At 39.4% G+C, this 25,355-nt stretch overlaps 1 protein-coding gene across 11 annotated transcripts in view; it reads left to right on the forward strand.

Annotated features, from left to right (window-relative positions):
* The window catches only part of TASP1 (taspase 1), a 320,757-nt gene that overhangs the window by 210,041 nt on the left and 85,361 nt on the right, over positions 1-25,355 (forward strand). For all 11 annotated transcript variants that reach the window (XR_015249356.1, XR_015249355.1, XR_015249357.1 and 8 more), the window contains one exon: positions 5,416-5,526. Coding sequence is in view for 6 of the 11 variants with exons in the window: in XM_086701663.1 (XP_086557789.1) it covers positions 5,416-5,526 (111 nt within the window). In the remaining 5 variants the exon portion in view is untranslated. Of the gene's footprint in view, positions 1-5,415; positions 5,527-25,355 lie in introns of those variants that run through there.

Raw genomic sequence — 25,355 nt, forward strand, 5'->3', positions numbered from 1 at the left:
CTATTCTGTGGGCACTTGGGGTCTATTGAAAGTGTTTGAATGGTTTAATGATATAATCATAGCTAGGCTGCTTATTTCTTATTAAACTTTGATGTCTCTGTTTTCCATGTCCCCATATTTAGTCTATGGACAGCCCGTCTGGTTTTACTTGCAGAATATATCCCAGAGCCAGCTTCTACTGACAGTCTCTGTTGCCATCAGGCTCACCTAAGCCACTGTCATCTGTCAGTTGGGCTGCCATTGCAGCTTCTTTAGTGACTTGCTGCTTCCATGCTTGCCCTGCCAATCCATTCCATACTACAAAGTAGCCTTTTGCAAGTGCAAACAAAAACTATCATTGTCCTGGTTAAAGATTTCATCATCTTTTCATCACACTTGAAGTAAATTCAGACTCCTTGCTGTACCCACAAGGCCTTCTGTAACCCTATGTGACCTGGCCTTGCCTCCCTCTGAATTCCTGCCTCCCTCTGAATTCATGTTCTGCACTCTCTTCCCTCTCCCTCAGTCAGCTCTTACCACCCTAGTCCCTTTGTATTTCCTGAACATCCAGGTCCCTTCTCACCTTAGGGTCTCTGCATTTGCTTGTTCATCTGCCTGGAATGTTCTTTCCCAGGTCTTCACATGGTTTTTAGCTCCTTACCAAAAGACGCCTTTCCTGACCCTTGATGTAAAATAGCCCCTGCTTGAGTCACACCTTCTGTCATTTACCAGGATTCATTTTCTCCACAGCGCCTATCACTAATTGGATGAATTTCTTTATTGACTTGTAAGCTTACTTGTCCCCTAACCTGTTCAACTAAATTTAAGCAAGGACTTCATTTTTTCCATTGTTACATCCCAGTGCCTTGAAAAGTCCTGGCATATAGTACATATTTATTGAATCAATTAATTTAGGGATTTGAATGACTGGAGTAGGGAGCCTACTGCAGTGTTTTCAGTACAGTGAGGGTACATTGAGGGTTTGTCAGTGGGAATGAAGGGGCGGAGCTCAGTACACGTGGAATCATAGGGAACTGTTGGGATTTGACTTGGTTTCATGTTTTGAGTCATTGAAGAGGGAAAAGGTAGAGAGTTTTGAGCTTGGATGAGCTATTAGAAACGTAGGAGAAGCTCCTGGATTTGGTGGGGAAGAGAACTGTTCTAGAGGTGTCAAGAGTTTAGGGGCGCCTGGGTGGCGCAGTCGGTTAAGCGTCTGACTTCAGCCAGGTCACGATCTCGCGGTCCGTGAGTTCGAGCCCCGTGTCAGGCTCTGGGCTGATGGGTCAGAGACTGGAGCCTGTTTCCGATTCTGTGTCTCCCTCTCTCTCTGCCCCTCCCCCGTTCATGCTCTGTCTCTCTCTGTCCCAAAAATAAATAAACGTTGAAAAAAAAAAAAAGAGTTTGGATGCTGATGGGGTGGAAGTTTTTAGCAGCAGTTGGAATGTGACTTTATCCAGAGTTTCCCATTCCCTAAGAGGTATTGCTGCCAAGCAGTCGAGGACCATGGGCTCAGAGACATGAGGGAAAGCCACATTCTCTGTTCAATTGTGGCATGGCTGTGGCAAGTCATTGAACCTCTCTGAACCTTAGGTTCTTCATCTATAACATGATAAAAATACCTCATGGCATAGTGGTGTTGGGGAGGAAAAATTTTACTCTATGTTTCAAAAGTTTCTTTCAGCTGGTCTAAGATTAAATTGACATGAAATCAATTTACAGGAGAAAATTAAATTTAATTTTATACATTGAGAAACCCCTTATACATGAGAGATTCAAAGACAGAAAGGTAAAATGAGGTATTTATGCCATGCTGAGCTAAGGAATGGTATAGGGGCCAAAAGCTTCAAAGGGGAGGGGGGCAATAAGAAGAACAAATGTTTGGTAGTTAGATATTTGCTATGCCATACAAATGGGTTACTCAGATAAAATTTATCCCTGGTGATAACTGTAATTCTGAGAACGACCCCCAATTTAGATTCTAGGTAAAGGAGGGTCTCAATTGCCTTCAGCTCAAAATAGCCTACATGCCAAAATGACACATTTTGGGAAGATTTGCTCTGAACCCTCTCAGTGGTTCTGAAAATTAAACTATAGAACATGAAAGCGTGGAACCAAGCCCTGATGCAGAGTAGTTTCTCAATGACTGTGAATTTCCTGTCTCCTTCCCCCTTCTTTAAGAGGCTAAGGATTAAAAAATTTACTCCAGTTCCACAGTTTAAATTTGTGTTGTTTTTCTTTGCAAGGCAAAACAAATAAGTGGTTTAAAAAGGCAAACAATACCCCCAGACTTAAAATGAAAATGAATGGTTCCCTGTTCCAACTCCAATTCCCTGCCCCCCAGTTTCCTCTCCCCTCAGGCTACTACTTCTTTTAACTCTTGTAGCTATTTCTTTTAGAACTTAAATCTGTAATTCAAAATAACACACTAGTACTACTATTCCTTCAGTTTTCAATTTTAGATATTATTTAGATATCAAGATATCTTCATCATATTCATACGAGGGAAGGCAAAGATTTAATTCCCTTATATTTCCAAGCCCAAACCTACACATACTACATCCATCACTCCTCTCAATGTATTATGTACCCCCGCCTTTTTTTTTTTTTTTAGCTCATCAGTATTGTGAGTTTATATTTTTGACTCTAGCTATTGACATCTGAACTATGTAGTGTACTGTGATTCTGTTTCCTTTCTTATACAAATTCTTATTTTTTTCTGCATTAATATTTGCCTCATTATTTTTTAGGTTTCTTTTTGTTTGCTTTTTGATACTGATCACTGGTTGATTGTCAAATTTCCCTCAAAATCTGAAACATTTCCTCCCAATAATTTCAAACTCAACGTGTATTCTATAAGTTTGATTTATTTTCCCCTTGGAAATCTCTTTCCAGCCTTCTCTGGCTTTCTGCTCCAATTTGGACTGTTGACTCTCTAAGCCTGCTGCCTCGCTGTGTGTCATCTAGAAATCTTTTTGTATTCTCTTGTTTTGGATCCCCTATTTACAGATCTTGTTTTCTTTCTCATTATGTACCTTATTACTTCATTTTGCCAAGGCACATTCATCCTACAGCTTTCTGAGAAAGTATGTGGGAGGTGAATTCTTTGAGACTTTGTAGAGCTTTATTCTGTTTTCATACTTGATTGACATTTTGGCCTAGTATTGAATTCTAGGTTGGAAATAATTTTCCTTCAGCATGTTGAAGATGGTGCCTTCCTTCTAACCTTGTAGTTTCCATTGTTATGTTGAGAAATCTGGTGCCATTATGATCCCCTTGCTTTCTCTCTCTGTGTGTGTGTGTGTGTGTGTGTGTGCATGTGTTTTCACATGGAAGTTTTTGGACTTTATTTCTTCAATATTTTCATATGTCACAGTGATATATATCTGTGGCACTTTTATTTTTTTTTTTTTCATGAGTTGTGCTGGCAGGTTGATGAGCCTTTTCAAACACTCACCTTTCAATTCCTGGAAATGTTTTTGAATTACTTCTTTGAAGTGTTATTTCTTCTATCCTCTCTTTTTGAAACTCCTATTATTCAGATATTGGACCTTCTGGCCTGTTCTGATTTTTTTTCCTCCCATTTTCCATCTCTTTTACTTTTCTTTTGCTCAGTACATTGGCGTACATTTTCTCTGTTTTCTTTTTTGTTTTGGTCTCTGTCTTTTCTAGAGGTCACACTGAAGCAACTAGTGAACCTAGGTTGTCTATACTATTGAGCAGTTATATACCAAGAAGCTGAACTAAAAACCTTCTGAATGAGCCACATTTGTCATCTGGAAGCCCTTAACATAAGGCAGCTTTTGTTTAGGGTCTCTCAAGTAGTTCTTTATCCTCGAGATGGTTGTATGGCTGGAAGGGAATTATCCAGTCACGTGCTTGGAGTGTATCAGTTTGACTTCTTGTATCCTGGGAGCCTGTGGGTAAAGGAGCTAGTTATTTCACTGTTTAGCATAAAGACTTCCACTTCGACATCCTGTGTTCATTGTGGACACTCCCTCCTGCCTTGTGCTGAGTCTGATGACCCCACGACTCAAGTCCCTCTGGTTTATCCTCTCTAGAGAGTAAATATCCTGGCATCTCCTACGTTAGGAAGAAGTAACTTCTTGTCTAGGCAGGAATCTGGGGCTGATCTATCAGGGGTTGGCAAGCTATTTCTGTTAAGGGCCAGAAAGTAAAGATTTTAGACTTTTGGGGCTACATCATGGTCTCTATCACATATTCTTCTGCTTCTCATTCTTTTTAAAAAAATAATCCTTTAAGGCATAAAATAAACATTCTTAGCTTGTGGACAGTACAAAAACAAGTTGCAGACCAGACAAGTCATAGCTTACTGATGCCTGGTGTAGAGGGTCCTTTTGGACACTCTGAATCAACCATCTTCATTTCAGCCCCACCTTGCATCCCTGTCTTCAGAAACTTGAAGTTTCTAATTTCTGATTCTTTGTGGGTTTTATGACAAAACTGGGTGATTTCTTATAGGTGCTTCCCACCACCCCCTCTCCCATTTTAACCATGTTCCCCATTAAAGCTTAGGTTTCAGCTTCTGCAGGTCCACTAGGTGAGCAAGTAATGTCTATCTTCTTTTCATTTTCTAAAACATGAGTTTTTTTCTTCTTTGCCTTTCTCTCTGTCCTTATTGGGTCATGCTTTTGGAAGGAGTGGAGATAAATATATGTGTTTAATCTACTAAGTTTAACCAGAAGCTTCCCCCCAAATCCAATTTGGTTGGTTTTTATTTTTTACTACTTTCTTTGATAGCTCTTGGGTTAATTTTGCATTTGTTTTCCATGTGCTTACTTGCTATGCCAGATGTTCGAAGAAGATGTCCTTGGGGAGGAAAAATGAGGGGTTTTAAAATGTAGTGTTCTTGAAATGCTCACAATGGTTCAGTGTGTGAGATCCCAAAGAGGCCCGGTTGTTTCTAACCACCAGACTCTCATAATAGAAATACAGTTTCACCCTTATTTGTGTAAACCATCAGGATCATTTTTAAATGTTTGTAGTAAAGTTTGTGACTTATTGTTTAAAATTGAATTTAAGGTAGTAAATCAAAGCTTTTGGTGGCATGCCCCTGACAGCAGGGAGAGCCTGGTAAGTGATCCCTAAAAGCTGATCAAAGAGACTTGCTGAGCATTTTTTCCTGTATTTGTGTTTTGGTCCTTTAATCTGGTAGTGTTTCCAATTCCCTTCTGAATACTGTAATGCACACTCCACCCCCACTCAAGTCTTCTTGGCGACATCTGGGATTGTCTTTGCCAAATGGCCCCCGTTTGGGCATAAGCCTGCCTTTGCCATGAAGCCTATACAAGGTTTGAACAATGGTGATTGTCAGAAAATGGGCATTCACACCACATTTTTGTTCTTGTAATCAAATGAAAATTGAAAATGAAAAAAGCAAAATTCACTGAAAAATGACCATTTGCCGTTTCTGCCTAGGTTCACCTTTCCTGGCCAGCGAAGATGGCGTGCTTGGAGGAGTCATTGTTCTCCGAACTTGCAGATGTTCTGCAGAGTCTGACTCCTCCCAAGATAAGCAGACACTTCTAGGTAAGCTGGACATACACCTTATGGCATGTCTTTCTTTTTCAATTTTTCAAGACACAGAAAGATTTTTTCCTTAACAAGTTATGGGAAGGCCGGAATGCTCCCTTGGTATCTAAACATGTCTATCCTACTAATCTTTTAGCATAGGTAAACATGTAAAAGATGAATATTCATTTTAAGTGTATGCTTACAGCATATTTCAAATGGGCTTAGAACCTAGGACCTTCACTAAAGCCCAATATTAAGAACATTGGACCATGTATTTGTTCCCTGCCTTATTCCACAAAGCATTTGAGATGACCCATAACAACATACACAGTAACAAACATAGAAGAAGCTTCTTCCTCTTCCCCTCCCAAAAAGGAATCAGAACCATGTGAATAGCTACTGGCCTAGGAGTCTGTTCTGGCTCCATTGCTTATTAGCTATGACGCCTTTGTATATGGGTCTTACTGTTCTGTGCCACTTCCTCTTCTGTAAAATAAGGACATCTGCCCTGCCCTCCTTGTAAAATTGTGGTGAAGAAGGGTCAAATGAGTGTTTTGCAGATTTACAGATGTCCATCCAGATGTGTGGTTTTGTGTCAAGCCAAGTGTAGTAGTGGGGTTAAAAAGCAGCCAGTCTTCCATTTGCCAAGGCACAAAACTGTGGGGCTGCCTCTGCCCACAGGGGTGCCTTTTTCATTCATTCATACAGAGGGGACGTTTTTTTTTTTTTTATTTTTTTTTATTTATTTTTTTATTTATATATGAAATTAATTGTCAAATTAGTTTCCATACAACACCCAGTGCTCATACCAAAAGGTGCCCTCCTCGATACCCATCGCCCACCCTCTCCTCCCTCCCACCCCCCATCAACCCTTAGTTTGTTCTCAGTTCTCAACAGTCTCTTATGCTTTGGCTCTCTCCCACTCTAACCTCTTTTTTTTTTTTTTTTTCCTTCCCCTCCCCCATGGGTTCCTGTTAAGTTTCTCAGGATCCACATAAGAGTGAAACCATATGGTATCTGTCTTTCTCTGTATGGCTTATTTCACTTAGCATCACACTCTCCAGTTCCATCCACGTTGCTACAAAAGGCCATATTTCATTTTTTCTCATTGCCACGTAGTATTCCATTGTGTATATAAACCACAATTTCTTTATCCATTCATCAGTTGATGGACATTTAGGCTCTTTCCATAATTTGGCTATTGTTGAGAGTGCTGCTATGAACATTGGGGTACAAGTGCCCCTGTGCATCAGTACTCCTGTGTCCCTTGGATAAATTCCTAGCAGTGCTATTGCTGGGTCATAGGGTAGGTCTATTTTTAATTTTCTGAGGAACCTCCACACTGCTTTCCAGAGCGGCTGCACCAATTTGCATTCCCACCAACAGTGCAAGAGGGTTCCCGTTTCTCCACATCGTCTCCAGCATCTATAGTCTCCTGATTTGTTCATTTTGGCCACTCTGACTGGCGTGAGGTGATACCTGAGTGTGGTTTTGATTTGTATTTCCCTGATAAGGAGCGACGCTGAACATCTTTTCATGTGCCTGTTGGCCATCCGGATGTCTTCTTTAGAGAAGTGTCTATTCATGTTTTCTGCCCATTTCTTCACTGGGTTATTTGCTTTTCGGGTGTGGAGTTTGGTGAGCTCTTTATAGATTTTGGATACTAGCCCTTTGTCCGATATGTCATTTGCAAATATCTTTTCCCATTCCGTTGGTTGCCTTTTAGTTTTGTTGGTTGTTTCCTTTGCTGTGCAGAAGCTTTTTATCTTCATAAGGTCCCAGTAATTCACTTTTGCTTTTAATTCCCTTGCCTTTGGGGATGTGTCGAGTAAGAGATTGCTACGGCTGAGGTCAGAGAGGTCTTTTCCTGCTTTCTCCTCTAAGGTTTTGATGGTTTCCTGTCTCACATTCAGGTCCTTTATCCATTTTGAGTTTATTTTTGTGAATGGTGTGAGAAAGTGGTCTAGTTTCAACCTTCTGCATGTTGCTGTCCAGTTCTCCCAGCACCATTTGTTAAAGAGACTGTGTTTTTTCCATTGGATGTTCTTTCCTGCTTTGTCAAAGATTAGTTGGCCATACGTTTGTGGGTCTAGTTCTGGGGTTTCTATTCTATTCCATTGGTCTATGTGTCTGTTTTTGTGCCAATACCATGCTGTCTTGATGATGACAGCTTTGTAGTAGAGGCTAAAGTCTGGGATTGTGATGCTTCCTGCTTTGGTCTTCTTCTTCAAAATTACTTTGGCTATTCGGGGCCTTTTGTGGTTCCATATGAATTTTAGGATTGCTTGTTCTAGTTTCGAGAAGAATGCTGGTGCAATTTTGATTGGGATTGCATTGAATGTGTAGATAGCTTTGGGTAGTATTGACATTTTGACAATATTTATTCTTCCAGTCCATGAGCAGGGAATGTCTTTCCATTTCTTTAAATCTTCTTCAATTACCTTCATAAGCTTTCTATAGTTTTCAGCATACAGATCCTTTACATCTTTGGTTAGATTTATTCCTAGGTATTTTATGCTTCTTGGTGCAATTGTGAATGGGATCAGTTTCTTTATTTGTCTTTCTGTTGCTTCATTGTTAGTGTATAAGAATGCAACTGATTTCTGTACATTGATTTTGTATCCTGCAACTTTGCTGAATTCATGGATCAGTTCTAGCAGACTTTTGGTGGAGTCTATCGGATTTTACATGTATAATATCATGTCGTCTGCAAAAAGCGAAAGCTTGACTTCATCTTTGCCAATTTTGATGCCTTTGATTTCCTTTTGTTGTCTGATTGCTGATGCTAGAACTTCCAGCACTATGTTAAACAACAGCGGTGAGAGTGGGCATCCCTGTCGTGTTCCTGATCTCAGGGAAAAAGCTCTCAGTTTTTCCCCGTTGAGGATGATGTTAGCCGTGGGCTTTTCATAAATGGCTTTTATGATCTTTAAGTATGTTCCTTCTATCCCGACTTTCTCAAGGGTTTTTATTAAGAAAGGGTGCTGGATTTTGTCAAAGGCCTTTTCTGCATCGATTGACAGGATCATATGGTTTTTCTCTTTTTTTTTGTTAATGTGATGTATCACGTTGATTGATTTGCGAATGTTGAACCAGCCCTGCATCCCAGGAATGAATCCCACTTGATCATGGTGAATAATTCTTTTTATATGCCGTTGAATTCGATTTGCTAGTATCTTATTGAGAATTTTTGCATCCATATTCATCAGGGATATTGGCCTGTAGTTCTCTTTTTTTACTGGGTCTCTGTCTGGTTTAGGAATCAAAGTAATACTGGCTTCATAGAATGAGTCTGGAAGTTTTCCTTCCCTTTCTATTTCTTGGAATAGCTTGAGAAGGATAGGTATTATCTCTGCTTTAAACGTCTGGTAGAACTCCCCTGGGAAGCCATCTGGTCCTGGACTCTTATTTGTTGGGAGATTTTTGATAACCAATTCAATTTCTTCGCTGGTGATGGGTCTGTTCAAGCTTTCTCTTTCCTCCTGATTGAGTTTTGGAAGAGTGTGGGTGTTCAGGAATTTGTCCATTTCTTCCAGGTTGTCCAATTTGTTGGCATATAATTTTTCATAGTATTCCCTGATAATTGTTTGTATCTCTGAGGGATTGGTTGTAATCATTCCATTTTCATTCATGATTTTATCTATTTGGGTCATCTCCCTTTTCTTTTTGAGAAGCCTGGCTAGAGGTTTGTCAATTTTGTTTATTTTTTCAAAAAACCAACTCTTGGTTTTGTTGATCTGCTCTACATTTTTTTTAGATTCTATATTGTTTATTTCTGCTCTGATCTTTATTATTTCTCTTCTTCTGCTGGGTTTAGGCTGCCTTTGCTGTTCTGCTTCTAGTTCCTTTAGGTGTGCTGTTAGATTTTGTATTTGGGATTTTTCTTGTTTCTTGAGATAGGCCTGGATTGCAACGTATTTTCCTCTCAGGACTGCCTTCGCTGCGTCCCAAAGCGTTTGGATTGTTGTATTTTCATTTTCGTTTGTTTCCATATATTTTTTAATTTCTTGTCTAATTGCCTGGTTGACCCACTCATTCGTTAGTAGGGTGTTCTTTAACCTCCACGCTTTTGGAGGTTTTCCAGACTTTTTTCTGTGGTTGATTTCAAGCTTCATAGCATTGTGGTCTGAAAGTATGCATGGTATGATTTCAATTCTTGTAAACTTATGAAGGGCTGTTTTGTGACCCAGTATATGATCTATCTTGGAGAATGTTCCATGTGCACTCGAGAAGAAAGTATATTCTGTTGCTTTGGGATGCAGAGTTCTAAATATATCTGTCAAGTCCATCTGATCCAATGTGTCATTCAGGGCCCTTGTTTCTTTATTGACCGTGTGTCTAGATGATCTATCCATTTCTGTAAGTGGGGTGTTAAAGTCCCCTGCAATGACCACATTCTTATCAATCAGGTTGCTTATGTTTATGAGTAATTGTTTTATATATTTGGGCGCTCCGGTATTCGGTGCATAGACATTTATAATTGTTAGCTCTTCCTGATGGATATACCCTGTCACTATTATATAATGTCCTTCTTCATCTCTTGTTACAGCCTTTAATTGAAAGTCTAGTTTGTCTGATATAAGGATGGCTACTCCAGCTTTCTTTTGGCTTCCAGTAGCATGATAAATAGTTCTCCATCCCCTCACTCTCAATCTAAAGGTGTCCTCAGGTCTAAAGTGAGCCTCTTGTAGACAGCAAATAGATGGGTCTTGTTTTTTTATCCATTCTGATACCCTGTGTCTTTTGGTTGGCGCATTTAATCCATTTACATTCAGTGTTATTATAGAAAGATATGGGTTTAGAGTCATTGTGATGTCTGTATGTTTTATGCTTGTAGTGATGTCTCTGGTACTTTGTCTCACAGGGTCCCCCTTAGGATCTCTTGGAGGGCTGGTTTAGTGGTGACAAATTCCTTCAGTTTTTGTTTGTTTGGGAAGACCTTTATCTCTCCTTCTATTCTAAATGACAGACTTGCTGGATAAAGGATTCTCGGCTGCATATTTTTTCTGTCTAGCACACTGAAAATCTCGTGCCAATTCTTTCTGGCCTGCCAAGTTTCAAAAGAGAGATCAGTCACGAGTCTTATAGGTCTCCCTTTATATGTGAGGGCACGTTTACCCCTTGCTGCTTTCAGAATTTTCTCTTTATCCTTGTATTTTGCCAGTTTCACTATGATATGTCGTGCAGAAGATCGATTCAAGTTACGTCTGAAGGGAGTTCTCTGTGCCTCTTGGATTTCATTGCCTTTTTCCTTCCCCACTTCAGGGAAGTTCTCAGCTATAATTTCTTCAAGTACCCCTTCAGCACCTTTCCCTCTCTCTTCCTCCTCTGGGATACCAATTATGCGTATATTATTTCTTTTTAGTGTATCACTTAGTTCTCTAATTTTCCCCTCATACTCCTGGATTTTTTTATCTCTCTTTTTCTCAGCTTCCTCTTTTTCCATAACTTTATCTTCTAGTTCACCTATTCTCTCCTCTGCCTCTTCAATCCGAGCCGTGGTGGTTTCCATTTTGTTATGCATTTCGTTTAAAGCGTTTTTCAGCTCCTCGTGACTGTTCCTTAGTCCCTTGATCTCTGTAGCAAGAGATTCTCTGCTGTCAGCTATACTGTTTTCAAGCCCAGCGATTAATTTTATGACTATTATTCTAAATTCACTTTCTGTTATATTATTTAAATCCTTTTTGATCAGCTCATTAGCTGTTGTTATTTCCTGGAGATTCTTCTGAGGGGAATTCTTCCGCTTGGTCATTTTGGATAGTCCCTGGCGTGGTGAGGACCTGCAGGGCACTTCCCCTGTGCTGTGGTGTATAACTGGAGTTGGTGGGCGGAGCCGCAGTCAGACCTGATGTCTGCCCCCAGCCCACCGCTGGGGCCACAGTCAGACTGGTGTGTGCCTTCTCTTCCCCTCTCCTAGGGGCGGGATTCACTGTGGGGTGGGGTGGCCTGTCTGGGCTACTTGCACACTGCCAGGCTTGTGATGCTGGGGATCTGGTGTCTTAGCTGGGGTGGGTAGGCAAGGTGCACAGGGGCAGGAGGGGCAGGCTTAGCTTGCTTCTCCTTAGGTGATCCACTTCAGGAGGGGCCCTGTGGCAGCAGGAGGGAGTCAGATCCGCTGCCGGAGGTTTGGCTCCGCAGAAGCGCAGAGTTGGGTGTTTGCGGGGAGCGAGCAAGTTCCCTGGCAGGAACTGGTTCTCTTTGGGATTTTGGCTGGGGGATGGGCGGGGGAGATGGCGCTGGCGAGCGCCTTTGTTCCCCACCAAACTGAGCTCTGTCGTCAGGGGGCTCAGCAGCTCTCCTTCCCTTTGTCCTCCAGCCTTCCCGCTTTCTGAGCAGAGCTGTTAACTTATGACCTCCCACCGCTAAGTCGCGCTTGCTGTCGGAACACAGTCCATCAGGCCCCTCCGCTTTTTGCAAGCCAGACTCGGGGGCTCTGCTTGGCCGGCGAGCTGCCCCTCCGCCCCGGCTCCCTCCCGCCAGTCCGTGGAGCGCGCACCGCCTCGCCGCCCTTCCTACCCTCTTCCGTGGGCCTCTCGTCTGCGCTTGGCTCCGGCGACTCCGTTCTGCTAATCCTCTGGCGGTTTTCTGGGTTATTTAGGCAGGTGTAGGTGGAATCCAGGAAATGTATTTTTAAATAGCTGTCTTTTGTTAAAACAAGTCAAATTAGTCAATTGCTTCTTTGGTATCTTTAATCATTGGTGAATCTTTTGAATAAATCTTCCATAGTTAGATAGAAGGGAGTTTACTTTTAAAATATGTAAGAGGGAGGGACACCTGGGTAGCTTAGTTGCTTAAACATCCAACTCTTGGTTTCATTTCAGGTCATGATCTCACAGTTCATGAGTTCGAGCCCTGCATCGGGCTCTGCGCTGACACAGTGGGGAGCCTGCTTGGGATTCTTTCTCTCCCTCTCTCACTCTGCAACTCCTGTGCTCATGCTCTCTCTCTCTCTCTTTCAAAGTAAATTTAAAAAAAAATGTACATATGTACATATATATATATATATATATATATATATATATATATATATATGATGTACATGGGCCTTCCATAAAAACTCAGAACAACCCGGCTCAGTTGGTTAAGCGTCCGACTTTGGCTCAGGTCATGATCTCATAGTTCAAGGGTTCGAGCCCTGCATTGGGCCGTGTATTGACAGCCCAGAGCCTGGAGCCTGCTTCGGAGTCTATGTCTCCCTCACTCTCTGCCCCTTCCCCGTTTGCACTCTGTCTCTCTCTCTGTCTCTCTCTTTCTCAAAAATAATAAGCATTTAAAAAAAAAAAAAAACTCAGAATAACCCTTAGTACTGGGGACCAAGGGACTAGTTATTAAAACTGTTTCATAGACTATTCCTAGGATGGACTATCAGTTCTTTACTGAGCCTACATTCTTGCCCTTTAGAGTTAATCCTGAAAATTGTAAGGTTGTCCTTTCATTTTTGGTGGTAAAGTATAGAAAAGCATATATATAGAAAGTCATAGAATTTCAGCTCATTTTAAATAGTTTTTGTCGGGGCGCCTGGGTGGCGCAGTCGGTTAAGCGTCCGACTTCAACCAGGTCACGATCTCGCGGTCCTCGAGTTCGAGCCCCGCGTCGGGCTCTGGGCTGATGGCTCGGAGCCTGGAGCCTGTTTCCGATTCTGTGTCTCCCTCTCTCTCTGCCCCTCCCCCGTTCATGCTCTGTCTCTCTCTGTCCCAAAAATAAATAAACATTCAAAAAAAAAAAAAAAAATTTTAAATAGTTTTTGTCACCAATGTAGTAATTTGTAAACTGATTCCTACTCTCTGTCTCAAGAAGAATGAGATGCAAAGTGTGAATTTCTAAAATAAATGAAATCTTACCATTTGTTAAAAATAACTAGAGTGATTGATGTTTATAAAGTTTACCTAAAATCTGGTGAACATAGGTTAGTATAAACTTATAGATTATACCAAATCCATGGATTTTTACATTTGTTTGCTTCAAAAGAGTCATGTATGTTCAGTACAGGTAAGAAAGCAAATCTAGTATAGAAATATAGGAAAGGAGGGGCGCCTGGGTGGCGCCGTCAGTTAAGTGTCCGACTTCAGCCAGGTCACGATCTCGCGGTCCGTGGGTTCAAGCCCCGCGTCAGGCTCTGGGCTGATGGCTCAGAGCCTGGAGCCTGTTTCTGATTCTGTGTCTCCCTCTCTCTCTGCCCCTCCCCTGTTCATGCTCTGTCTCTCTCTGTCCCAAAAATAAATAAAAAACGTTGAAAAAAAATTAAAAAAAAAAAAAAAAAGAAATATAGGAAAGGAGATGTGGAAGTCACCTTGGCCACCCCAGTCCCAGAGTCACCAGTCTCTGGTTCTGGATATTCTTTTTTTTTTTTTTTTTAATGTTTATTTATTTTTGAGAGAGAGAGAGACAGAGTGCGAGTGGGGGAGGGTGGAGAGAGAGGGAGACACAGAATCCAAAGCAGGTTCCAGGCTCCAAGCTGTCAGCACAGAGCCCAATGCAGGGCTCAAACCCACAGACCTTGAGATCATGACCTGAGCTGAAGTCAGACACTTAACTGATTGAGACACCCAGGTGCCCCATGGTTCTTGTTATTCTTGTAGGAAACACCTTCACTCTATAGGATATGCTCATATTTCTATTTCTTGGTTAGTCAGTAGTGTGTGACTTCTTTTTAGGAAAAAAAAAAATAAGAATGTAGTTCATACCACTTTCCACTTCCCTTTCCTCTTGGCTTTTGATAGATTTCTACTCTAACTTGAAATCATAAGTTTTAATTTTATTGCAACTGTAACATTGTTTCTTGATTTATTTCTTGATTCCTCAACTTTATACAATTTCTGTCAACCATATCTCACCCCCCTTTGACTATGTAAGTTCAGGAAAGTTCTTGTGCTCTTCTTTTCTCCTCCTTCCCCATTCCAACTCTCACCTCAATCTCTAGCAATAATGTCATAGTTATTACCATCCATATTCTGTCCTATATCTAACTTGTCTTCTACACTTTGATTGGAGGTTCTGAACAGTGACAATTAGTAACCAGTATAGACAGTATCAAGATTTTATAAATATTATTCACTGCAGATCCCAGTAGTGGAAGATTGGATCCATAAGAAGTATCTGTCATAAACCTCTGCCTGTAAAGGGAGAATATTTAAAATATCAAGGTCAAGTGAATTCTTCCATGCTATACCCCATCAGTTACTCCAAAGCAGGCCACAATTTAATTTGCCTCATCTTTGGACCATAACTTCTCATTCATTGCCTTATAGAACTCTCATGAGACTATAACTTTATAAACTTATGCTTCCTAATACTTAGTAATATTTAGTAACCAGGAGAGCTCAGAAGTCTTTCTTTTCTACAATCCAAATAAAATAATTCCCCAAATTAAAAAAAAACTTGATTGCTGTATATTGTTCATTTTTTATCTGAAGAATAGTATAAGCAAAATAGTCTCTAACTTAAGCTTTTTCTGTGCCCACTCTCTTTTCTGAAAATTGTAAATAGTGTTTCTATTACACCACAAGAGCAGTTTCAATCAAACGCTATTGTCATTTGGTGGAGTTTCCAGAAATCCATTACTGAACCTTTCCTCTTGACAAATACATCAGCTGCAAGAGCCCCAGTGGGCCACTTCAGGGGGTGGGATGACTCAAATACAGGGCACTTTCCAGGTTTATCCTCTGTTTACTGGTTTATTAATAGAATTGGCTAATCTCAGGTATGAAGGAATGTTAAAAATCCTCTTGTGTGACCTTGTTACATATGCTTTGTCCATAAACTGTTTGCAAGAAGTGGAGCTTAATTCCTCTCCTTGGGACTCTTCTTCTAAGGCTTAAGAATATGGCATTGTGATAGAGTGTGACTTCTGAGGCTAGATCAAAAAAGGCATTGTTGGGGTGCCTGGGTGGCTCAGTCTGTTAAGCATCCTACTTTGGCTCAGGTCATGATCTCACTGTTTCCGAGTTCAAGCCTCACATCCGTGCTGACAGCTCAGAGCCTGGAGCCTGTTTCAGATTCTGTGTGTGTGTTTTTCCCTCTCTCTCTCTCTGTCTCTCTCTCTGCTTCTCCCTTGCTCATATCTGTCTCTCTCTCTCAAAAATAAACATTAAAAAAATTTTTTTAAAGGCATTGTGACATCCTCCTTGCTTTCTCTATTGGATCACTCACTCTCAGAAGGACCAACTGTCATGTTGTAGGAACACTCAGGCAGCACTAGAGAAGGGTCCATGTGGCAAAAAACTGAGACCTCCTTCCAGTAACCAGCAAGGCATTGGGACTTCTTGCCAATAGCCTCAGCTCTGAGTGAACTTTCAGGTAACTGCAACCATGAGGGAGAATATGAATCTCTGAGCAAGAATCACCCAACAAAGCCACTCCTGAATTCCTCACCCACAGAAACTGAGATAATAAATGTTTGTTGTTTTAAACCACTACATTTTGGTGTAATTTATGCCAACACAGATAACTAACAAACCTTTTAAACCCTCTCACTGCCAAAGGGGCCTCTAGTTTGTCTAAATAGTTATAACAAATCAAGGTGCTCTGTTGCATCTTTAGGCAGCTCAGTCTATAATATTGCATCAGTGGATCCTGGTTTTCTTCTTTGACATCCTCTGGGACAAATGAAATCAGTGCCTTCCCAAGCTTGCAGTCCCTAGTCACTCTTTTCCAGACTGTCTCCTTACCCACCCCACCTCTATTCGTCTCCCATCTCCATATTGTCACCAGACTTTGCTCTCGATAATACATCTGTAGCTGGCCCAGAGAACCTAACTGTGGGCTCAGAAATGGGCAGTCAGGAGAGAAGCAGGCTGCCCTGAAGAAAGGGCAAAAATGAGAACTAGACCTAATTGTGGCTTAGAGAGACTAATCCTAGGATCAGGGGAATAGTGGTCAAAGAAGAGCCACAAAAGTATATGTAATTAGTTTACTCTATGTCTAAGCTAAATGTTTAATAACTTTCTCTGTGTGTTAAAATAAAGACAAAACCTGTATCTGTTACTATCACTCACTCCCTACTTTTCAGTTCTTCCCTGAGAACACATACATACTCCTGCCTCTGCTGGTCATTTCCCCTAGAAGACAGACAAGAACTACTGAACTTGATGGGAAAGTCCTCCTCTGATCTAACCCCAGAACATGCTTTCATTGTTGTTTCCAATTAGTCCTTCCCTTTACACATCCTCAATGCCCCAAGTTCTTGCCACTCCAGATTGGTTGGTCTTCTTCCAAAGGGTCCTGTTTTTCCCCAGTAACTTTCATGTGCTTTTACCTGTGCTTGGGATGCCTTGGGCCAATTACATTCCTTCTTTTAAGACCCAGGACAGATGTGAATATTCTTGGAATCCTTTGGAAACCCTTTCCCCAGGTGATTTGTTCCTTCCTGGTGTGTGTGTGTGTGTGTGTGTGTGTGTGTGTGTGTGTGTGCACGTGCATTTTTTTTTTTTTTTTTTTTTGCAACATGCATTTGGCATCCCTTGCAACACTTGCCATGACACATCCTACACATGTGTTAAAGTGTCTGTCCCTCCCTCTAGGCTCACACCTCTTAAGCTTTTTTCTGAGCCCAAATATTTGACAGGAATAGATCACAGATTTTTGAGTGCCAGTGACTCACATGGAGGATCCAGGGGTTTAAAATACCTTTCCAAGCACTAGAAGCTTCAGCTGCCTCTGAGAATCACACCACCAGATTGTGAATCATTTGAGGGCAATGACTGTGTCCTATCCAACCTTATACCCACCCACCATAGTAGCCTCTAATTATTAGGTGAACGAGTTAAGTGCCAAGTGGAATTTCTCTATTGATTCTTTAACAGAAATGTTAAAAGAAATTGACACTCTTCCAGAAAAATGAAATGTCATATAAGGTATCTTCACATGCTCTAAAAACAAACAAACGAACAATATGGCTTGGAAATGTTGGATAATGATGAGTGTTTGGGAACAAGTTTTGGAGACAGTTTAAATGGATCGCAGGAGACAGCCTCTGCAAACAGCCTTGCAAAATGACAATTTGGATGTGAATGTGTTTGCAACACCCATCTCTCCACCTCCCACCTCCCAGATCATGAGATGCTGGCAAATCTCAGCCTACAAATCACTGTTTTAACGTAAAGCAAATGCTTGTCCCTGGAGTGAAACAACTGAAAGAATTAATTTTCTCTCTGCTTTTAGAGAGAAAAAAACCAATAACAACAATATATATTTTACCTGCTAAAGTACAATTGCATGTGCTTTCCAGGCCTGTACAAAAGTGCTTTATTGAGGCTGCTGTATATAGTATGGTTAATAATTGTGTAAACAAAGTCATCTCAAACCTCCCAGTGGAAAGAAATGAGTCCTTTTCTGTTTTAAACTTGTGATTTGATACAAGTAATTAGAGTCTATGCAAATATATGGCATAAACAGCCATCTCACTATATGAGTGCATTTCTTTCCTTGTAGCTTGCCTTCACTGTGTTGGTGGGAGCCTCACAGACCTTGTGAAGTTCAAGGGTCCCTGCTTGAGAATGGTTACTAAGAAGCAGTGAGTATGGGGATCAATGAGAAACAGCCTCCATATATTTAAGGAAAATCTTAAGCAATTCAGGATAGGAGGCATAGGGGCTCTTAGGGGCTGTGTGTTCAGCCAGTGGCCTCTGTGCTGCTGTTGGGAGTCCTTTATCCAAAATAAATTTGAGGCACACAGTTCAGCCAGAGGCTGATCATCTGATGAACACATATGGTAATTGTTACTCCCCCATTAAGTTACCCTCACCTTACTCAGAGAATGACTCCAGGTTCCTTGCTATCCAGGCATATGTTCATTATGCTGATAATTAAGTGGTGTACATGATATTGCTTATAATTGTCCAGCTACCCCTTTTTCCCGTTTTTCATCTTAACTATGAAATGTTTCATATATTTTTTAAAGAATGTAATAAATTTGTGAGTTATAAAGGATAATAATAAAATGAACACCTGTGAACCCACCACCCAGCCTAAGAAATAGCCCATAACCCGTATTTTTGAAGCCCCCATGTGGGCCTGATTTTATATAAATGGTATGTCACATGATTTTTCTATGTGAGAAGTTTTGCAATTTCTTACATAATTACTTCAAAGAATAATGAATCCTTCTATCATTTTCGACTTAGCTCTATCAAATTAAACTGTTCTTCACTTGCCAATTAGAGCTTAAATGTGGCGTTCCCTTCCCCCCTTCTTAGAACAAGCAAAGTTCTTTATCAAGTACTCTTCTTGTCACTGTTACCAAAACATGCTATGGTTTAAGTATAAAAAATGTTAGATTGAGTTGATGCTTCCTGGAACATTAAAAAGATAAAAGGTCATTTTACTGTAAGTTAAAATTCCAAACCGCCTTTTGGTTTTACTGGCATTAAAAATTTGGCGAGCACACATAAACACATGCACTTCAAAGGAGCTTCATTCTTGGGGCCCCGGCAGTATCACTTATTTCCATTTCATGGCACATGCCACCATGAGCACTTACAAGGAGGCATTCTGTTGGGCTCTCATGATCATAAAAATAACTCCTAAAGAGAAGGCAAATTAGCTATTAGGCTGGTAGTGGAAAAGAGGTAGTGCTGGATGCTTGTCGACGTTAATAACTGGTCTTAGAAATATAACTAAAACTGTCTGTAAAGAGGGTCCAGTGTCATGGCTGGAAACTGCTTTCTTTTCTTTTTATTTAATTTCCAGTTAGTTAACATACAGTATAATATTAGTTTCAGGTGTACAATACAGTGATTCAGTACTTCCACACAACATCCTGGGAGCTGGGTGGAAAATTATTTAGTGCCTCAGCAATGCTTTGGAATTATTATGTCTTCATTATAGTCTTGATAGAGGCTGACATTTTGGTTCTTAATTAGGGATCAGATGGAAATAAGCAAATTAAGTAGTTGTTTTTAAATGCAAAGTAAAGGGGCGCCTGGGTGGCGCAGTCGGTTAAGCGTCCGACTTCAGCCAGGTCACGATCTCGCGCTCCGTGAGTTCGAGCCCCGTGTCAGGCTCTGGGCTGATGGCTCGGAGCCTGGAGCCTGTTTCCGATTCTGTGTCTCCCTCTCTTCTGCCCCTCCCCCGTTCATGCTCTGTCTCTCTCTGTCCCAAAAATAAATAAAAACATTGAAAAAAAGAAGAAAAAAAAATAAATGCAAAGTAAATAAGCAGACATGATATTTAAACTTTTTAATAACTGAGTTGCATTAATCTATTGATGTAGTGCTCTGAGATTTATATTTTTCTGAATTAGTTGTCATTTTTAAGACAAAAATGTTGATTACAAATAGATATAATCTGCTTTGTTTGCCTTATAAAAGAACATTTTTTTCCTTTAAATATCACTAACTGTAGTTTTTTAAAAAATTATTTGTTTTGATAGAGAGAGAGAGTGAGCAAGTGGGTAGGGCCAGAGAAAAGGAGTGAGAGAATCCCAACCAGGCTCTACGTTGTCAATGCAGAGCCTGATGTGGGGTTCAGTCTCAGGAACTGTGAGATGGTGACCTGAGTCGAAATCAAGAGTTGGACGCTTAACTGACTGAGCTACCCAGGCGTCCCATCACTAATGTACTTTAAAAAAAAGAAAAAAATTAGAAATAGAGGTTTATCTGTAATTTTTTTTCTTCCATCCTAAGAACTATAGTTCTAGCTGTAATCAAACCATGTAGTTTTTTTGTTTTTTTTTTTTTTTTTTGGCTACAAAATTTTCCATCTGATATAAAGAATATAAAGATTTATGAATAGAATTCTAGTGGTTATGTAACTCTTATTACTGTGGTTCTCCTAAAACTCTCAGAAAAACATTTTGACAAATTTTATAGTCCATTTTCATCTGCTCAAAAGGGTGATAGAGATTACTCCTGTATGAAATAAATCCTAAAAAAATATTTTTTGAATGGATGAAATCATGTTTCAGTAAAACTTGTGTCACTGAATGCTTTCCTGTTCATCAGAGAACTTCTAGGTTCCATCCAGTGGTCCCTATTTCCGGAAGTTTCTAATGCAATAAAATGATAAAGGAAGAGAGCTGAATTGTCCTTTGAGGCTTGTATTTGACCCACATCCCCTTCCTCCTTTTCAGTCATCATGCTTCTTTAGTATTGAATCAGGGTGATCCTTGGGAAGAGAGAATAGTTATTTTCTTGGCTTAGTATAGCCAAGGTTCTATGGAACCCATTCCTTTTAATACAGTTCAGTGGTTAAAGTTTTTTAGGGAGGCAAGCCAGCTCAAAACCACTTAATGGCCACAGGGGGACACACAAGATGAATCTTAAGGATTCCATGTCAGGACAGTAAAGCATCCCTGTGTGAGCCCTATACTGGGTTATAAAGAAACTAACAACCAGGGGGAAAAATCTACAGAGACAATAGGAGGCTGTTCCATTTATGGTTCCTCACTCTTCCCATTTTAAAAATGAATTTGTCTTTATTCAGCAAGCTATAACTTAAAGCACTGTGTAGAACTTCTAAGGGGAAGACATTCCACCTAAGTCTAAAGAGCAGCAGCTGACTTGGCAACTGCCTAGCCCAAGACAGTTCTGATTTTAAAGTTCTGTTTTCCTTGCAAGAAAGTCTGGGATGTGAAGCCAGGCAGAGGGGTTTTAAATGGGTGCGGGAGCCAGTGTCGATGGGGGTTGTTAACAACAATTGAAGAACAACAACTTTTTTTAGAGGGATGGCTAAGAGCTTCTCTCTGGTCAGAAAAGAGAATCTGTTTGGATAAAGAAAACTTGCTTGCATCCCTGGTAAAGAAATTTTATTTGACTTAATTTAAACAGAATGACCTGTGAATCATTTTGAAAGAGGAAGAGGTATCCTGGGGGGGAACATCTTACAAGGGATGGCTTGTAGCTCTAATGTTAACCAGTAAAGGTGGTGATTTAAATGTCCCCAGGAGTCAAAGCCTTACATAGGGACTAAAGGCTGTCTCATATAGTGGAGGGACACTACGACTAAAGTAGAACCACCCTTGGGCATTATACTGTGGGTGAGTTTCTTTATTCCAAACCATTAAATGCAACTTTCCAGAAAGGCTAACCTCTAAGATTATGTGCGAATCCATTCTGGATGTCCCTATAATACCATTAACCTGTCATTCATGAGGAGCACATGCACAGCACATCCTACCTAACACATTCTCTGGCACTGCAACAGGATCAGTAGTGTTGGCCTTTTTTCATATCATGCTTATGTGATATGATGTGATGTGAAGTCAGCTGGTAGAGAAGAAACTTGCCAAATCCTTTGACCATTTTTCACATGTTAAACCCATTCAGAAATTTATTTCAGCATGTCTTTGGTTCTTAAAGTTTTCTGATGGAGATCTTTTCATGGTCTGGTCATTTTCAGTAGCCTCACAATCCCTGTGCTTTCTACAAAACAATAGGCTTTTCAGATTAGTAGTTGAAGTGCAAACAGTCACCAGCCGCTACCAAAGCAACATGGCTCTTTCACAGGCTCAGGCATTGCACTCCAGGCTATTCATTTACCTTGTATGCTGCTTGAGTTCATGATTCTCTACATGGAATAATTACACGTGGAAAAATCCCATTACTATAATATAACATCTGCCTGGTTTGCTGTGTTATTATTAGACTTATTTCTTAATACTCTTACCATAAACTTCCATTTTAAGTTTATGAAACAATTTCAATTTTAGTCCTTAAAAACAAGAAACAAATTATAGACTTCTAGATATCACTCATGATAAGAAATACTACTGTTCTATTATTTTTTTCCCCTATGTAACTCTATCTTTTGCCAGGTTTTAATTATAAATTAAGAGTTAATTAGACAGTTTTAAAAGTTTGTGAGATAAACTGGCCTGAGACAAATAAATGTTTTGTATTCATTTTTAAAAACTTATAGAAGTTTTGCAATTTTTAAATTTCTATTGGGAATAAATTTTTGTTCATTTTGATTGTTCTTTAAACATAACACATTTTGCCCTAATTATATGTGCCCAGTGTAAATTTATGTAGGGACTTATTCATGGCCTTTCATAAGATTTGATTATATTTTAGGTAGTCATGAGACATAAAACAATTTGATAGCATTAGATCAGTTTCATATCATAATAAAGCATTCTCATGAAGGACAATTGAAAATATATGGTATTTTACATCAAATTTCAGAAGTTCAGAATGTCATAATCTAAATATAGAAGAAATTAATTCTTAGATAATATAGATTGATAGGATAATTAAGGTTTTTAGGGAGTTGTGGAGAGAAAACTAGGGTAGCAATACTTACATAGGACAAAATAGACCTTAAAACAAACACTGTAACAGAGACAAAAAAAGACACTATATAATCATTAAGGGGACAATCCAAGAAGGTAGAACAATTGTAAATATTTATGCATCCACATAGGAGCACTCAAATACTTAAAGCAGTTAATAACAAACATGAACTAATCAATAATAATACAATACTAGTAGGGGACTTTAACACCCCACTTACATCAATGAACAGATCATCCGAATAGAAAATCAACAAGGAAACAGTGGCTTTGAATGACATATTGGACCAGATGGATTTAACAGATATGTTCAGAATATTCCTTCCTAAAGCAGCAGAATACATATTCTTTTCAAGTGCATATAGAACATTCTCCAGAATAGATCATATGTTAGCCCACAAAACAAATCTCAGCATACTCAAAGAAATCAAAGTCATTTCATGCATTTCTTCTGACCACAATGCTATGAAACTAGAAAACCATAAGAAAAAATCTGAAAAGAGAACAAATACATGGAGGTTAAATAACATACTACTAAACAATAAATGGGTCAACCAACAAATCAAAGAGGAAATCAAAATGAAATTAAATGAAAATGAAAACACACAGTCCAAAACATTTGAGATGCAGCAAAACTGTTCTAAGAGGGAAGGTTTTAGCAATACAGGTCTACCTCAAGAAACAAGAAAAACCTCAAATAAACAACCTAACCCTTACACATAAAGGCATTAGAAAAAGACGAACAATTGAAATCCCAAACCAAAAGAATGAAGTAAATAATAAAGTTAGAGCAGAAATAAGAAAAATATATGAACTAAAAAATAATAGAACATATCAATGAAACCAGGAGCTGCTTCTTTGAAAATATCAACAAAATTGATAAACCATTAGCCAGACTCATCAAAAAAGAGAGAAGACTCAAAATCAGAAATTAAAGAGGAGAAATAACAAATGATAGCACAGAAATACAAAGGATTGTAAGAGAATATGAGGAAAAGTTATATGCCAATAAATTGGACAATTTGGAAGAAATAGATAAATTCCTAGAAACATATAAACTACCAACATTGAATCAGGAGAAATACAAAATTATATAAATAATCAGCAGTGAAATTAATCAGTAGTCAAAAAAATCATCACAAACAAAAGTCTAAGACCAGATGGCTTCACAGGCAAATTATAACAAATATTTAAAGAAGCATTAATACCTGTTCTTTTCAACATGAATAGACACTTTCCCAATGAAGACATCCAGATGGCTAACAGGAAAAGATGTACAACATCACTCATCATCAAGGAAATACAAATCAAAACCACGATGAGATACCACCTCACACCTGTCAGAATGGCTAAAATTAACAACATAAGAAACAACAGGTGTTGGCAAAGATACGGAGAAAGAGGAAACCCTCTTGCACTGTTGGTAGGAATGCAAACTGGTGTAGCCACTCTGAAGAACAGTATGGAGGTTCCTCAAAAAACTACAAATAAAACTACCCTAGATCCAGCAATTCCATTACTATTTATTTACCCAGAGGATACAAAAAATATGGATATGAAGGGGTACCTGAATCCTAATGTTTATAGCAGCATTATCAACAAGCAGCAGACTATGGAGAGAGCCCAAATGTGCATTGACTGATAAATGGATAAAGAAGATGTGGTATATATAAATGATGGAATATTACTCAGCCATCAAAAAGAATGCAATCTTGCCATTTGCAACAACCTGGATGGAGCTAGAATGTATTATGCTAAGTGAGATAAGTCAAGCAGAAAGAGAAATACCATATGATTTCACTCATGTAGAATTTAAGAAACAAGACAGATGAACATATGGGAAGGGGAGGAAAAAAAACAAGAAGAGAAGGAAACAAATCACAAGAAACTATTGATGATAGAGAATAAACTGAGCGTTGATGGAGGGAGGTGAGTGGGGGATGAGCTAGATAGGTGATGGATATTAAGGAAGGCCTTTTTGATGAGCACTGGATACTGTATGTAATGATGAATCACTGAATTCTACTCCTGAAACCAATATTGCACTGTATTTTGCCTAAAATTTAATTTAAAAAAAGTATTCTCAAACGATTCCAAAAAATGAAAAAGGAAAACTTCCAAATTTATTCTATGAGGCCTGCATTACCTGATACCAAAAGCAGATAAAAACACTACCAAAAAAGAGAAATGCAGGCCAATATCTTTGATGAACATAGATGCAAAAACTTCTCAATAAAATACTAGCATATTGAATACAAAACTACATTTTAAAAAGTTATTCACCATGATCAAGTGGAATTTATTCCCAGGATGCAAGCATTGTTCAGTTTTCACAAATCAATGTGATATATCACATCAACAAGAGAATGGATAAAAAGCATATGGTCATTTCGATAGATTCAGAGAAAACACTTGACAAAATACAACATCAATTCATGATAAAAATCCTTAACAAAGTAAGTTTAGAGGGAACATTCCTCAACATAATAAAGGCCATATATGAGAAACCCACAGCTAACATCCTACTCGATGAAAAACTTAAAGCTTTCCCCCTAAGATAAGGAACAAGACAGAGATGGCCATTCTCACCACTTTTATTCAACATAGTAATGAAAGT

Source organism: Puma concolor, chromosome A3, assembly GCF_028749965.1.
Source record: "Puma concolor isolate L17-30 chromosome A3, mPumCon1.1.hap2, whole genome shotgun sequence".
NCBI lineage: Eukaryota > Metazoa > Chordata > Mammalia > Carnivora > Felidae > Puma > Puma concolor.